This window comes from Podarcis tiliguerta, assembly GCF_965153285.1.
Source record: "Podarcis tiliguerta genome assembly, chromosome: 2".
NCBI lineage: Eukaryota > Metazoa > Chordata > Lepidosauria > Squamata > Lacertidae > Podarcis > Podarcis tiliguerta.
In genome coordinates this window covers 12,346,529-12,360,321 of record NC_139535.1, presented here as the reverse complement: position 1 = coordinate 12,360,321, position 13,793 = coordinate 12,346,529, and the positions used below count along the sequence as shown (strand labels likewise).

At 46.5% G+C, this 13,793-nt stretch overlaps 2 protein-coding genes and 1 long non-coding RNA gene across 4 annotated transcripts in view; 1 reads left to right on the top strand and 2 right to left on the bottom strand.

The window, feature by feature from the left end:
• CFB (complement factor B) overlaps positions 1-3,274 on the bottom strand; it is a 35,439-nt gene extending 32,165 nt beyond the window's left edge. The window contains exon 1 of the mRNA XM_083425102.1: positions 2,744-3,274. Within this exon, the coding sequence (XP_083281228.1) occupies positions 2,744-2,804 (61 nt within the window). The 5' untranslated portion in view covers positions 2,805-3,274. The remainder of the gene's footprint in view (positions 1-2,743) is intronic.
• LOC310671053 overlaps positions 2,094-13,793 on the top strand; it is a 63,373-nt gene continuing 51,673 nt past the window's right edge. The window contains exon 1 of the long non-coding RNA XR_014507720.1: positions 2,094-2,385. This is a non-coding gene — a long non-coding RNA (uncharacterized lncRNA). The remainder of the gene's footprint in view (positions 2,386-13,793) is intronic.
• Positions 5,470-13,793, bottom strand: part of C2 (complement C2) — a 42,874-nt gene continuing 34,550 nt past the window's right edge. Inside the window, exons 16-18 of one of the 2 annotated variants that reach the window (XR_014507539.1) lie at positions 9,621-11,239; positions 8,750-9,254; positions 5,470-7,713 (exon numbers count right to left, since the gene is read on the bottom strand). Coding sequence is in view for 1 of the 2 variants with exons in the window: in XM_083424966.1 (XP_083281092.1) it covers positions 7,513-7,713; positions 8,750-8,799; positions 11,107-11,239 (384 nt within the window). In the remaining variant the exon portion in view is untranslated. The remainder of the gene's footprint in view (positions 7,714-8,749; positions 9,255-9,620; positions 11,240-13,793) is intronic. The other variant, XM_083424966.1, reaches the window with a different exon arrangement.

Below are 13,793 nucleotides of genomic sequence, written 5' to 3'. Positions count from 1 at the left end.
GAGAGCGAGAGGGGTCGGTGCGCACCGACCCCTCTCGCTCTCCAGGCTTCAGGAAGCTCTGCACAACCCTCGGGAGACCGGCGCCACTTCGCGCCCGCCTCCCGATGGCTGCGCAAAGCTGCCTGCTGTCCGGGGGTGAGCGCAGCTCTGCGCAGCTATCCAGAGCAGGGCGCGAAGTCGCGCCCGCCTCCCGATGGCTGCGCAGAACTGCCTGCATTCCGAAGCCTGGGGAGACCTGCGCAACTTACCGCTGGCCTCCCTAGGCTTGCGGATAGCAGGCTGTTCTCGGGGCTGGGATTGGGGGAAGCTCAGGCTTCCCCCGCACCAGCCCTGCGCCTGGGGGGGGGGGGAAATAATTTTTTTCTTTATTCCCCCCCCAAAAAAAAAACTAGGTGCGTCCTATGGGGCGGTGCGCCCTATGGGGCGAAAAATACGGTGCTTTCCCTATTTTAAAATTGTAAAGCCGAAAAAAGAAACATAGACTCCAACCTGGGTTTTATGGCATTTGTAACCCTTCTGGCTAAGCTGCACCACTCCAGAATCCATGTGCACAGATAAGTAGCGTAACAGCAAAGAGCCTAAGCTAGAACCTCTCTCTGTGACATCTTGTATTTTCCACGGAGGGAATTGCATTTATGGGAGAGTATTCAAGCATCTGGGACATGGGTGGCGTTGTGGGTTAAACCACAGAGCCTGGGACCACAGAGCCAAACTACAAGAAAGAAGATTCCACCTAAACATTAGGAAGAACTTCCTGACAGTAAGAGCTGTTCGACAGTGGAATTTGCTGCCAAGGAGTGTGGTGGAGTCTCCTTCTTTGGAGGTCTTTAAGCAGAGGCTTGACAACCATATGTCAGGAGTGCTCTGATGGTGTTCCCTGCTTGGCAGGGGGTTGGACTCGATGACCCTTGTGGTCTCTTCCAACTCTATGATTCTGTGATTCTGGGACTTGCCGATCAGAAGGTCGGCGGTTCGAATCCCCGCCACGGGCTGAGCTCCCATTGCTCGGTCCCTGCTCCTGCCAACCTAGCAGTTTGAAAGCACGTCAAAGTGCAAGTAGATAAATAGGTACCACTCGGGCAGGAAGGTAAACGGCGTTTCCGTGCGCTGCTCTGGTTCGCCAGAAGCAGCTTAGTCATGCTGGCCACATGACCTGGAAGCTGTACGCCGGCTCCCTCGGCCAATAAAGCGAGATGAGCGCCGCAACCCCAGAGTCGGCCATGACTGGACCTAATGGTCAGGGGTCCCTTTACCATTACCTATTCAAGCATCTAAGCCTCCACTTGCAATCTGAGGTTCTGTGGCCACATATAAGTTTATCGCCTCAATGAGAACTAGTCTCTTTATGCCCCAGCGGAAAGGAAATCTTCACTGGATCACAACATAAGACAAAACATAACAAGCCAGCATCCTGTTCTCACAGTGATCAACCAGCTTCTTCTGGGAAGCCTACAAGCAGGTCCCGAGTTCGAGAGTTCCTCTTTCCACTTGTGATTCAGCTGCTATTCAGTGGAGGTAGAACATAGCCATTGTGGCTAGGTAGCCATTGGTAACCTGATTCTCTATGAATTTTTGGTAAACCTGTTGCAAACACTACAAAAATCATATGCTAAAAGCACTTAGATGCAGGAATTAAACTACAACTCACAACGTGTGTCAAATATACATGTGGATTTTTGCACAGAGTACAAACCTCCCCAGGACACAGACACATAAATCAGGCATGTATTTTATCATCCCAGACAGGTGGGTTGCATTCCAACTTTCTATACCCAAATGCTCCCCTGCAGGAATTTTGTAACATTTGAAGTGGCTCCGAGGCCTGAGTGGAGCAAAAATGTACACTTGCAGATTTCCTGCTTTTCCAATTTTGCCCCTCAAAATTTAAGTGTGAAGCTTTGGATTCAAAAATAAAAACATGCTAAGCACACGCAAAATCTGAGCGTTCCACCCAACAACCCCTTGATTATTTTGCCAAGCTTCATATGTGAAATCAGACAAATTGCCAGATGAGTAACACTGAACACCAGCTACCAAATGCTTCCAGAGACTCAATACTTTCAAAAATCACATAAATTGTCGATATTGGGGAAATGAGTATTCAGAAAATATCTGGCAAATATTTAGCATCAACATTCATCACAGGATTTCAAAAAGGGCTTTGAATTCTTTTCAGCTGCTCTGCATCAAAGCAAATATCCTGAATGAATTACAGTGGTACCTCGGGTTATGTACACTTCAGGTTACATGCGCTTCAGATTACAGACTCTGCTAAGCCAGAAATAGTGCTTCAGGTTAAGAACTTTGCTTCAGGATGAGAACAGAAATCGTGCTCTGGTGGCGTGGCGGCAGCAGGAGGCCCCATTAGCTAAAGTGGTGCTTCAGGTTAAGAACAGTTTCAGGTTAAGAACGGACCTCCAGAACGAATTAAGTACTTAAGCTGAGGTACCACTGTAATCACTTTTTACACTGCAAAATTTCGAGAAGCCGATTCTGAAGGATGGCTGTGTTTCGGAAACTCTGAATTCGGTAGGCTTGCCTTTAAATGATGCCTCAGTCAAATAACCCCCCCCCCCCATTCTTAACAATCGTAAATAAATACATGCGTTAGTCTTTAAGGTGCCACAGGTCTCTTGGTTGAGGCTGAAGGAATTCTGGCCTCAAGGCACCACTGACTACAATTAGGCACTGTGTGAAATTCACAGCTCTCATAAGCAATTTGTGCCTGGCTGTGACAGCTTACCTGTATAAAATGCCCCGAGGGCAATGAGAATGCAGAACAGCTGGTCCGAAAAAAGCTGCATTTCTGGTTCTCCCTGGTCTGTTGTCTTTCTGCCTCCTAGCAGCTTCTGTTTGGGCAGCACCGCTGCAGTCCAGCTACTTGTGAAATTTTAGGCGATCCGCTCCACTTGCTAGATGTGCTGGTCTCTAGCCCCACCCCGAGAAAGCAGCTGAGTTTGGGGAAATGGCAAAGTCCATGAAGCAACTCCAAGGCGATGATGGGTGGGGGTGGGGAGAAGCAAGACTATGTTGTGGCTGCAGGTGGACAGGAATCCAGATAGGGGGAAACCCAGAATCATATTGAGGTCAGGAAGGGAATAAAGCCAACTGGGGGAATTCCCAGCTTGAACACATAGGAGACTTTTGGAATGTGGACATTCCAGGGGATTACTGGGGGGCTGGAGTTAGGCCAGGTCCCCAGCATTGCTAGGCGATGAGATTTCCCCCCACAGCCATGATCCAATTCCTGCTCCTCCCCCTGTATTTGCATTTTCAGACACAGCAATATTTACCCACTTCTAAACTTCCTCGTTTTTTTGGCGCAAAAGAATGGGAAAAGATTGCTGAAGAGGCCTATCTCTGTTAAGCAGCTGCATGAAGGAAGTGGGCAGCGATGGGTGTGGAGTTTCAATTCTTTCGAAACAGGGTAAATATGTAACTCCCAGATTTCTGCTAGGGTTGCCAGGTGGCCGCAAGAAGAGGGGAGATATAGTCTGACCTGCTCCAGGTCAGAAATAAGGAGAATGTTGTTGTTGTTTAGTCGTTTAGTCGTGTCCGGCTCTTCGTGACCCCATGGACCAGAGCACGCCAGGCACTCCTGTCTTCCACTGCCTCCCGCAGTTTGGTCAGTCTAATGTTTGTGGCTTCGAGAACACTGTCCACCCATCTCGTCCTCTGTCGTTCCCTTCTCCTTGTGCCCTCCATCTTTCCCAACATCAGGGTCTTTTCCAGGGAGTCTTCTCTTCTCATGAGCTGGCCAAAGTATTGGAGCCTCAGCTTCAGGATCTGTCAGCCTTCTTTATGGTCCAGCTCTCACTTCCACACATCACTACTGAGAAAACCATATCTTTAACTATACGGACCTTTTTTGAACCTAGCAGTTCGAAAGCACGGCAGTGCAAATGGATAAATAGATACCGCCACGGCGGGAAGGTAAACGCCGTTTCCATGCGCTCTGGTTTCCGTCACGGTATCCCGTTGTGCCACAAGCGGTTTAATCATGCTGGCCACATGACCCTGAAAGCTGTCTGTGGGCAAACGCTGGCTCCCTCTGCCTGAAAGCGAGATGAGCATCGCAATCCCAGTCGCTTTTGACTGGACTTAACTGTCCAGGGGTCCTTTACACCTTTTAGTATCCCGAATATTCCTAGTCCTAGTCGAAACACCCATGAATATTTGAACCGTGAGGTTAATAACCTTCTGCTATCCCATGTAGTTTTTGACACACACAGACACACACACTTTCAAATCCCTCCTACCTGCCACAGCCACATCATCAAGGAAGGCATTGAAAGATGAGGAAACCTGAAGGGGGAAGGAGGTGGCGCTGCAGTGTGTGGGTGGTGGGGTGTTTCCCAGCACTGGCAAGGTGTTGGGGGTGCTTTACGTCTAAAATGAGAGTTGCCAGGGCTGTATGCCTGCCATCAAACTATAGCCTCAGGATCTGAGCGCTTTCTGATCCCAGCAATGGTTGACATGGCGAATGGTGAGGTGCCTTCACTCTTTTGGTTTCACATACATTAGAATCATAGAATAGAATCATAGAATCATAGAGTTGGAATAGACCACAAGGGCCATCGAGTCCAACCCCCTGCCAAGCAGGAAACACCATCAGAGCACTCCTGACATATGGTTGTCAAGCCTCTGCTTAAAGACCTCCAAAGAAGGAGACTCCACCACACTCCTTGGCAGCAAATTCCACTGTTGAACAGCTCTTACTGTCAGGAAGTTCTTCCTAATGTTTAGGTGGAATCTTCTTTCTTGTAGTTTGGATCCATTGCTCCGTGTCCGCTTCTCTGGAGCATTAGATTCCAAGGCTGCTTTTACACTAGTTTGATCTGGAGTTGACACTTAACAAATGGCTCAGTTGTAGACCATCGGCTCTGAATGCAGAATATCCCAATTCAATCCCTGGCATCACTTGGTAGAGTTGGAAAATATTCCCTCACATCAGTGTAGACAATACTGAGTCGTATGAACCTATGCCCTGATTCTGTATACTCCCTATGCTCCTATGACTGCTTCTGTGTTTTCTGTGATGTCCTCCAGTCTGTTTGTTTTTCTCCCGGATCTGCTTTCTGATGATATTTTTAAAATGTCAACTGCAACTCCAGTGGTTGTTTGCACAGAGTGGCGAGACGTTGTTTTGTTCAGTGGGTAAATCTAAGGCTGATTTCTATATAGCAGAAACTGAGTCTGACCATTAAGTTTTTCACCTTAGTTCATTCTAATGATAATAGTAATAATATATACCGGTATGTATTTAATACCCTGCCCATCTGGTTGGGTGGCATATATAAAATAATAAAATCAAATCAGGTATCAAATCAGCCGGCTGTTCATCTGTGGGCAGCTCTTCCTGCTGTCTTTCATTGTCGATTTAGGAAATTCTGCAACTACTGCCATGTTAAGAGGGGAATTAGTCCCCCTTCATATAAACGCACAGAAAACCTAGTCTTCAGGCACATAGGAAATAAATTTCTTTTATTTGAATTAAGGTTAATAGCATGAAAACCTTATAAAATACTAGCATTACAATTCTAAAATATTGATTATTGATGCAGAGCTTAGAAACCCCAATTAAGTCAGAATTCCTTGAATCAGCAAGACTAGAATTGGGAACCAAACAAAAGGTATGAGCCCCTCACAATGAAAGAACAATTGATTTATGTCCATTTCCCCCCTTCAAATGAGTGAAATGTTTCTAATGTTTCTCACTTTTTAAAGAAAAACAAGACAGCATTCCACAAAATATCCAACTTCATTAAAGGATTTGAGAAATCAAACAACCAAAATACATTGCAACTATTATTTAAACTCAAACCAAAATAATTTTAGCAACATCTGACAGAACTACATCAAAAACAAACAACTGCTATTTTTTAAGAAAGCATGTCTGGGATAGAAGTGACTTAGACATATTGTCTAAACCTAAATAATACAGAAAAGTGTTTGGTTCACATTTGAACATACTGAAAGTATCCTTGTGAAAAACAGCATTCGCTCCAAACACGACTTGTTTAACTAAGCTATAAATGTGTTTTTACTAAGACGGGCCACTTCAAGGTTTTATCTTTATAACAAGAGACATAATAAGCATATTATCTCAACATAGGGAATGGGGAATAGTGATGTACCAGTCTGGTGTAAAAGTCTGGCCTGTCTCAAAGGAGGTTACGAAAATAGTAATATGCACCCCCCCCCCAATATTAACCAGTTTAAATGTGTTGCATTGGGGTAAGGAAAAACCACCTATAAAGCCTATTCCAATTGCTCTTAAACCAGTTGAAATGAGTGAAGTAGTGGGAATATTTTCCACAATGGACTGGCAATGAGAGTTCTCAGAGCTACTATTCCCTTTAATTAAAAGCTCTCTCTTTGCAGATTCAGGCCCTTCTAATGCTTCCTGTGGAACGTGGCAATGGAATTCCTTACAAATAAACCCTTAATTTACTGATTTATTAACTATGATCTCCTCCCATCTCTTTCTTTTTAGTTGTGCTACAGTGAAATAGTTTTATAATATATAGCCAAATAATGCTATTTTGCTTTATGAGCAATGAAAGGAGGATAAATGAGAGGAAGTCAGTAACTGAGGTATGCACAGAACTATGTATTGTGTGAGGGACGCGGGTGCCACTGTTCAAATCTCCGCGATGGGGTGAGCCCCCGTTGCTCGGTCCCAGCTCCTGCCAACCCTAGCAGTCTGAAAGCACGTCAAAGTGCTAGTAGATAAATAGGTACTGCTCCAGCGGGAAGGTAAACGGTGTTTCCACGCGCTGCTCTGGTTTGCCAGAAGCGGCTTAGTCATGCTGGCCACATGACCCGGAAGCTGTACGCCGGCTCCCTTGGCCAATAAAGCGAGATGAGCGCCGCAACCCAGAGGGGTCCCTTAACCTTTACTATGTATTGTGAGAGCAAGAACTGATATCAAGGGACAAATAAGAATCGCTATTCAAGGGACAATAAACAGGCTGTTCATGACACTGTCCTATGCAGCAGGAAGTAACGAAAGGGGCAGAACAAACAAGCAGGAAGATTTTAATTCACATTGGAAGGGCTCTTTACTGAATGAGAATAACTTGACTAAATATAAGAGGTGATTTTTACATTGGCAAGGAGCAGGGCTTTTTTCAGCCGGAACTCGCCGGAACTCAGTTCTGGCACCTCTCAGGTGGGCACCATTGCCATTCTAAGAGAACAAGGGAGGTGTTCATGGCGAGACATCATTTTCTAGAAAAAGAGCACTGGCGAGGAGCATTGCATTAAGTGCTATGAAGAACCACTGGTTTAATCTATTTTTAGAAGAATGTGAAATAGCAGTGCCCATGGAATCCACAACTTAAGGCTACAAACTGATGAACCCTACCACAAATTAAGTTCTGATCCTACAGCCAGGAGCATAAGCAACACAAACATACCACACATAATCAAGATAATTTTATAATAAGAGTCCCGGGGACTGACATCTTCACAAACACTCCTGGGCAACAGTGAGTTTGTCTTGGTGGCTCATTCCTTCGGGATAAACCTCAAGGACTGGCCCAGGTGTTGCCTCAGCCAGTCTTGTACACCAAAGAGACTAATGTAGAAATCTCGTGGTTTATGGTTCGCTGGAGGGGGGTCCCGAACTGTTTCCCTTATCTCCCCATCTTTCTTCTTCTTCCTCTTCTTTTCACAAGGGTTATATGTGCCCCAGCTGATCACGCCCACCTGATCAGGAGAGGCAAGCAAACTGGGTCAAAAGACAGAACGGCAAATATGCAATTCACGGTGGCAAAGATACAAAAGCTTATTGCGAGCCAACATGCTACAGCAGCCCCCTATGAAAAGGGCGGGCAGGAAGTAGGCTGGGATCTACCGTATTTCTTGGTAGATATCTGGATCTTGCTTAAATCAATTGGGGCAGGGCGAAGGGAAGAGATATCCGCTCCACTTCCCAGTGGGGAGGAGTTGCGGTGGACCGCGTGGCCACCCACTCCCCACTGGGGGTGGGGGACTTTGTCCCCCGTTGCCTGGGGGATCCCAGCCACGTCAGAGCCCGGGCAGCCAACCCGCTGGCAGCGGGGCGTGGGCGTGGCTGGGGTCATTTAAACAGAGGAGCGAGCCAGAGGACTTCCTCTTTGGCTCGCTTCCTCAATCCCCCGCCCTCCCTCCCTATTTTGCAGGTTAGGCTATGGCCTTGCTATGGACTTCGGTTGGTCGCCTACCTCGTAGCAATCGTCACAACTTTGTTAGGGTTGCAGTTAGGCATTGTTTGACCTTGTGTGGGGGAGGGGAGGTGTGGCCATCACCTGCCCCTCCATGCTTAAGGGTATTCCGTTAAAGGAACCCGGGGGTGTTGATCTAGTCTGAAGCCCGGCTGGCGGGCTAAGGCCTTGACACGACCCCAACGGGAACACCAGGGGGAGCTGGAGTTGGTTCGCATCGACAGGGCTCCCCCTACCAGTGGCTTACCCTTACTGGACTTCCTGCACAATGGGCAGGAGTCAGATATAGTCAGGTCCAATCAATGCCTAAGCCAATACTGCTCACTTTCTGTAATTTCAATAAAGTTGTGGCCAAAATTTGCCCAATAACATAAACCTAATATCCGTGAGTTATTTCCAATGAGGGGGTGGCTGCGGGGTCTTGACACGCAAGTGAAAAGCTTATGTGATGGATTGTGTGTCAGATTTTTAAAAACACTCCCCCACACTAGATCTCAAGAAGAACGGCAGGGTCGGGATACATTTAGAGGTTCACTTACTTGGAAGAGTCTCTCCCTCCGTTCCACGAATAATGATCCTCCGGATTCACCTGAAAAAAGGAAGAAAGGATTAAAAGCTGACAGAAGCTCCACTATCTCTAGACAGAAGAGAAAGTTCACATTTCTTCAAATACGGGTTGTAATATTTCTCAAAGCCAAAGTTTTAAAAGTTTTGTTGAGCCCCCCCCCCCCCGAAATGAAGCTATTTTGAGCTATTCTTAAGGAAATTTGCCAAAATCCACACTTCCAACATGGGTTGCCATATGTCCAGATTTTCCCGGACATCGAAGCAATTTCTGCCCAGACACTCTCCAACAGCCAAATCCCAGCTATGTCTGGGAAATTTCGGATGCATAGCAACCCTTTTCAACCACAAAAATGCCACGGACCACTTGAATGAAGCTTGCAGACCACTGACTGTTCGTGGGACACAATTTGGGAATCTCTGCTTTGAATGAAAGTTGTCACAATGTCAGCTGCTGGATTCAATACTGGAAAGGGAATCCTGTGTGAGGAGAACCAGAACTTACAGGGTTAAACAGTTCTGTGTGACGTCTCACATTCTGAGGCGTGGTTTGGTTCACATACGGGAATCTTTCTTTGTGTGTGAGTTTCCTTTCGTTTTTGGCTGAGAGGCGAGAAGGATGTCTGCTCTCTCGCCGGGACTGATTTATGATGTTTTTCTTCACAATTAAAGGCTGTTAGAGATTAGCAAGAAGCCTGCGTTCAGGCTGATTTATTACCCACACACGAGGCAACACTTTCTACCGCTGCTAAGAACTCTGCTAAGAGCTTCAAAGAGCTCAAGTTTTCTATCGGCACGAGCGTCCAAAGGCACAAGGGAAGTGTGCCGGGCGCCATCTTATCGCACATCCTGTACTTACGAAGGATGCACATATCCAAGCTTGCCAACTTCATTAAGATTAGGGGAACCTTTTTTACCCTAAGAGCCACATTCCCTCTAGGACAACCTTTTGGAGGGCCATACATCAGTGGTAAACAGGGCCAGAGGGAAAAGAGGGTGGAGCGAGCAACAGATGCAAATTTTAACCTTTGTACATTGGGTTAAACCACAGAGCCTAGGACTTGCCGATCAGAAGGTTGGCGGTTCGAATCCCCGCGACGGGGTGAGCTCCCGTTGCTCGGTCCCTGCTCCTGCCAACCTAGCAGTTCGAAAGCAGGTCAAAGTGCAAGTAGATAAATAGGTACTGCTCCGGCGGGAAGGTAAACGGCGTTTCCGCGCACTGCTCTGGTTCGCCAGAAGCGGCTTAGTCATGCTGGCCACATGACCCGGAAGCTGTATGCTGGCTCCCTCGGCCAATAAAGCAAGATGAGCGCCGCAACCCCAGAGTTGGTCACGACTGGACCTAATGGTCAGGGGTCCCTTTACCTTTACATTGGGATAGCTTCTACACATTCATGCTCCCTATAGTATAGTGCCAACTGTAGGGAGCCAAGGTGTCTTGGGTCCGCTTCACATTTGTTTGAAGAGGCCTTGGCTCCCTCAATATTAAGGGGGTCCAGTGCGCACACTTAACCTCCTCCAAAGGACATGACGTCACAGAAGGCTGCCCTGGCCTGTGCAGTGTGGGAGACACCATGGGGCCCGGTGCGGCCTAGCAGAAGGCTAAACCGGCCTGCGCCCCATGCCCGTGGGCCCACTCAATATTAGGGGCTACCTGGCTCCTCTGCTCATACACCACACTTTTTCCTCCATCCAGACAAACAAAAGTTCAAGGACACTTTTCAGTCAGACTAAAGCTCTTAAGTAGGGTGCGAAACCGGTGGCCTAGGCCTAGGTTGTGCCAGACAGATGGGCTTGGAGGACCACATTTGGATTGAGGTTTCTAGTCCCTGAATCAGACGAGGGAGCTTATTGAAAACTTCTCATAAGGGCTGCTCCACATTTCTGTTCATCCCGTGTCTTCTGCAGAAAACTTGATTGACATTTGTTATGATTCTGCGGGGTAAACAGCGGGTTATCCCAGGGAAAGCAGTGAGGCAACAGAGAAACCTCGTACCTGGAAGAAGCAGAAGTGTGGATGAGGCCTTACTCTCTCCCTGCTCTGCTTAACCAGGGATGCTTCACCCTCCCCATGTAGAGAAGAAGAAGAAGAGTTTGGGTTTGATATCCCGCTTTATCACTACCCTAAGGAGTCTCAAAGCAGCTAACATTCTCCCTTCCTCCCCCACAACAAACACTCTGTGAGGTGAGTGGGGCTGAGAGACTTCAAAGAAGTGTGACTGGCCCAAGGTCACCCAGCAGCTGCATGTGGAGGAGCAGGGAATCGAACCCAGTTCCCCAGATTACGAGTCCACCGCTCTTAACCACTACACCACACTGTAAGCAAAATGACCTTTGCAAGTGGCAGCCTCGACAGCTCTCCCTCCTCCACTACACAGGAATCTGTCCGTCACCACTTCAGAGGGATCAGTTCCTTCGGAAAACATTTTCTTGTTTTGAAGAGCTGCGGAAATGCACGTTGGGCGCTGTGGGAAGCAATGAATGAATCGATTTAATGGCAGAATTGCTATCCGGGCCATAATAGTTCACTTCCAGTGCTTTGAAAATCTGCATGCAATCAGCAAAGAGACAATGAATTGTCTTGTCTTCTTTTGAGAGAGGTCTTATCTGAAGTAATCTGGATGAATTAATCCAGATTAAATCCGTACACAGACATTATTAATTGAGTTCATTTAGTTCATTCATAGTAATGCTGTACTTTTTATGATCCTTCATGGATCACTGCCTTGCCATGGTGAAGGGGCTTGAATAACTCAGAGAAGCGATGAGCTATGCCGTGCAGGGCCACCCAAGATGGACAGGTCATAGTGGAGAGTTTTCACCAAACGTGATCCACCTGGAGCAGGAACCGGTAAGCCACTCCAGTATCCCTGCCAAGAAAACTCCATGGACAAAGACAACAGGCATATAAAAGTTATGACGCTGGAAGATGAGCCCCTAAGGTCGGAAGGCGTCCAACATGCTACTGGGGAAGAGCGGAGGACAAGTACAAGTAGATCCAGAGCTGATGAAGCGGCTGGGCCAAAGCCGAAAGGTCGCTCAGTTGCGGATATGCCTGGAAGCGAAAGGAAAGTCCAATGCTGTAAAGAAAAATATTGCATAGGAACCTGGAATGTAAGAACCATGAACCTGGGTAAGTTGGATGTGGTCAAAAATGAGATGGCAAGAATAAATATTGACATCCTGGGCATCAGTGAACTAAAATGGACAGGAATGGGTGAATTCAGTTCGGATGAACATCATATCTACTACTGTGGGCAAGAATCCCGTAAAAGAAATGGAGTGGCCCTCATAGTCAACAAAAGAGTGGCGAAAGCTGTACTGGGATGCAATCTCAAAAATGATAGAATGATCTCGATACGAATCCAAGGCAGACCTTTTAACATGACAGTAATCCAAGTTTATGCATCAACTACTGGTGCTGAAGAAACTGAAATTGACCAATTCTATGAAGACTTACAACACCTTCTAGAAATGACACCAAAGAAGGATGTTCTTCTCATTATAGGGGATTGGAATGCTAAAGTAGGGAGTCAAGAGATAAAAGGAACAACTGGAAAGTTTGGTCTTGGAGATCAAAATGAAGCAGGGCAAAGGCTAATAGAGTTCTGTCAAGAGAACAAGCTGGTCATCGCAAACACTCTTTTCCAACAACACAAGAGATGACTCTACACATTTAGATTTGGTGGACAGAGTGCCTGAAGAACTATGGATGGAGGCTCGTAACATTATACAGGAGGCAGCAACAAAAACCATCCCAATGAAAAGGAAATGCAAGAAAGCAAAGTGGCTGTCCAATGAGGCCTTACAAATAGCGGGGGAGAGAAGCTAAGCAAAATGCAAGGGAGGGAGAAGCAGAAGACATCGAGAAGAGGTGGCAAGAATACACAGAGGAATTATACCAGAAAGATATGGATGCCTTGTACACCCCAGGTAGTGTGGTTGCTGACCTTGAGCCAGACATCCTGGAGAGTGAAGTCAAATGGGCCTTAGAAAGAACTGCTAATAACAAGGCCAGTAGAAGTGATGATATTTCAGCTGAACTATTTAAAATTTTAAAAGATGATGCTGTTAAGGTGCCAGCAAGTTTGGAAAACTCAGCAGTGGCCAGAGGACTGGCAAAGATCAGTCTACATCCCAATCCCAAAGAAGGGCAGTGCCAAAGAATGCTTCAACTACCACACAATTGCGCTCATTTCGCACGCTAGCAAGGTTATGCTTAAAATTCTACAAGGCAGGCTTAAGCAGTATGTGGACCGAGAACACCCAGAAGTGCAAGCTGGATTTTGAAGGAGCAGAGGAACCAGAGACCAAATTGCAAACATGCGCTGGATTATGGTGAAAGCTAGAGAGTTCCAGAAAGACATCTACTTCTGCTTCACTATGCAAAAGCCTTTGACTGTGTCGATCACAGCAAACTATGGCAAGTTCTTAAAGAAATGGGAGTGCCTGATCACCTCATCTGTCTGCTGAGAAATCTCTATGTGAGACAAGAAGCTACAGTTAGAACAGGATATGGAACAACTGATTGGTTCAAAATTGGGAAAGGAGTACAACAAGGCTGTATATTGTCTCCCTGTTTATTTAACTTATATGCAGAATTCATCACGTGAAAGACTGGGCTGGATGAATCCCAAGCCGGAATTAAGATTGCTGGAAGAAATATCAACAACCTCAGATATGCAGATGACACAATCTTGATGGCAGAAAGTGAGGAGGAATTAAAGAACCTTTTATTGAGGGTGAAAGAGGAGAGCGCAAAATATGGTCTGAAGCTCAACACCAAAAAAACGAAGATCATGGCCACTGGTCCCATCACCTCCTGGCAAATAGAAGGGGAAGAAATGGAGGCAGTGAGAGATTTTACTTTCTTGGGCTACATGATCATTGCAGATGGTGACAGCAGTCACGAAATTAAAAGACACCTGCTACTTGGGAGAAAAGCAATGACAAACCTAGACAGCATCTTAAAAAGCAGAGACATCACCTTGCCGACAAAGGTCCGTATAGTTAAAGCTA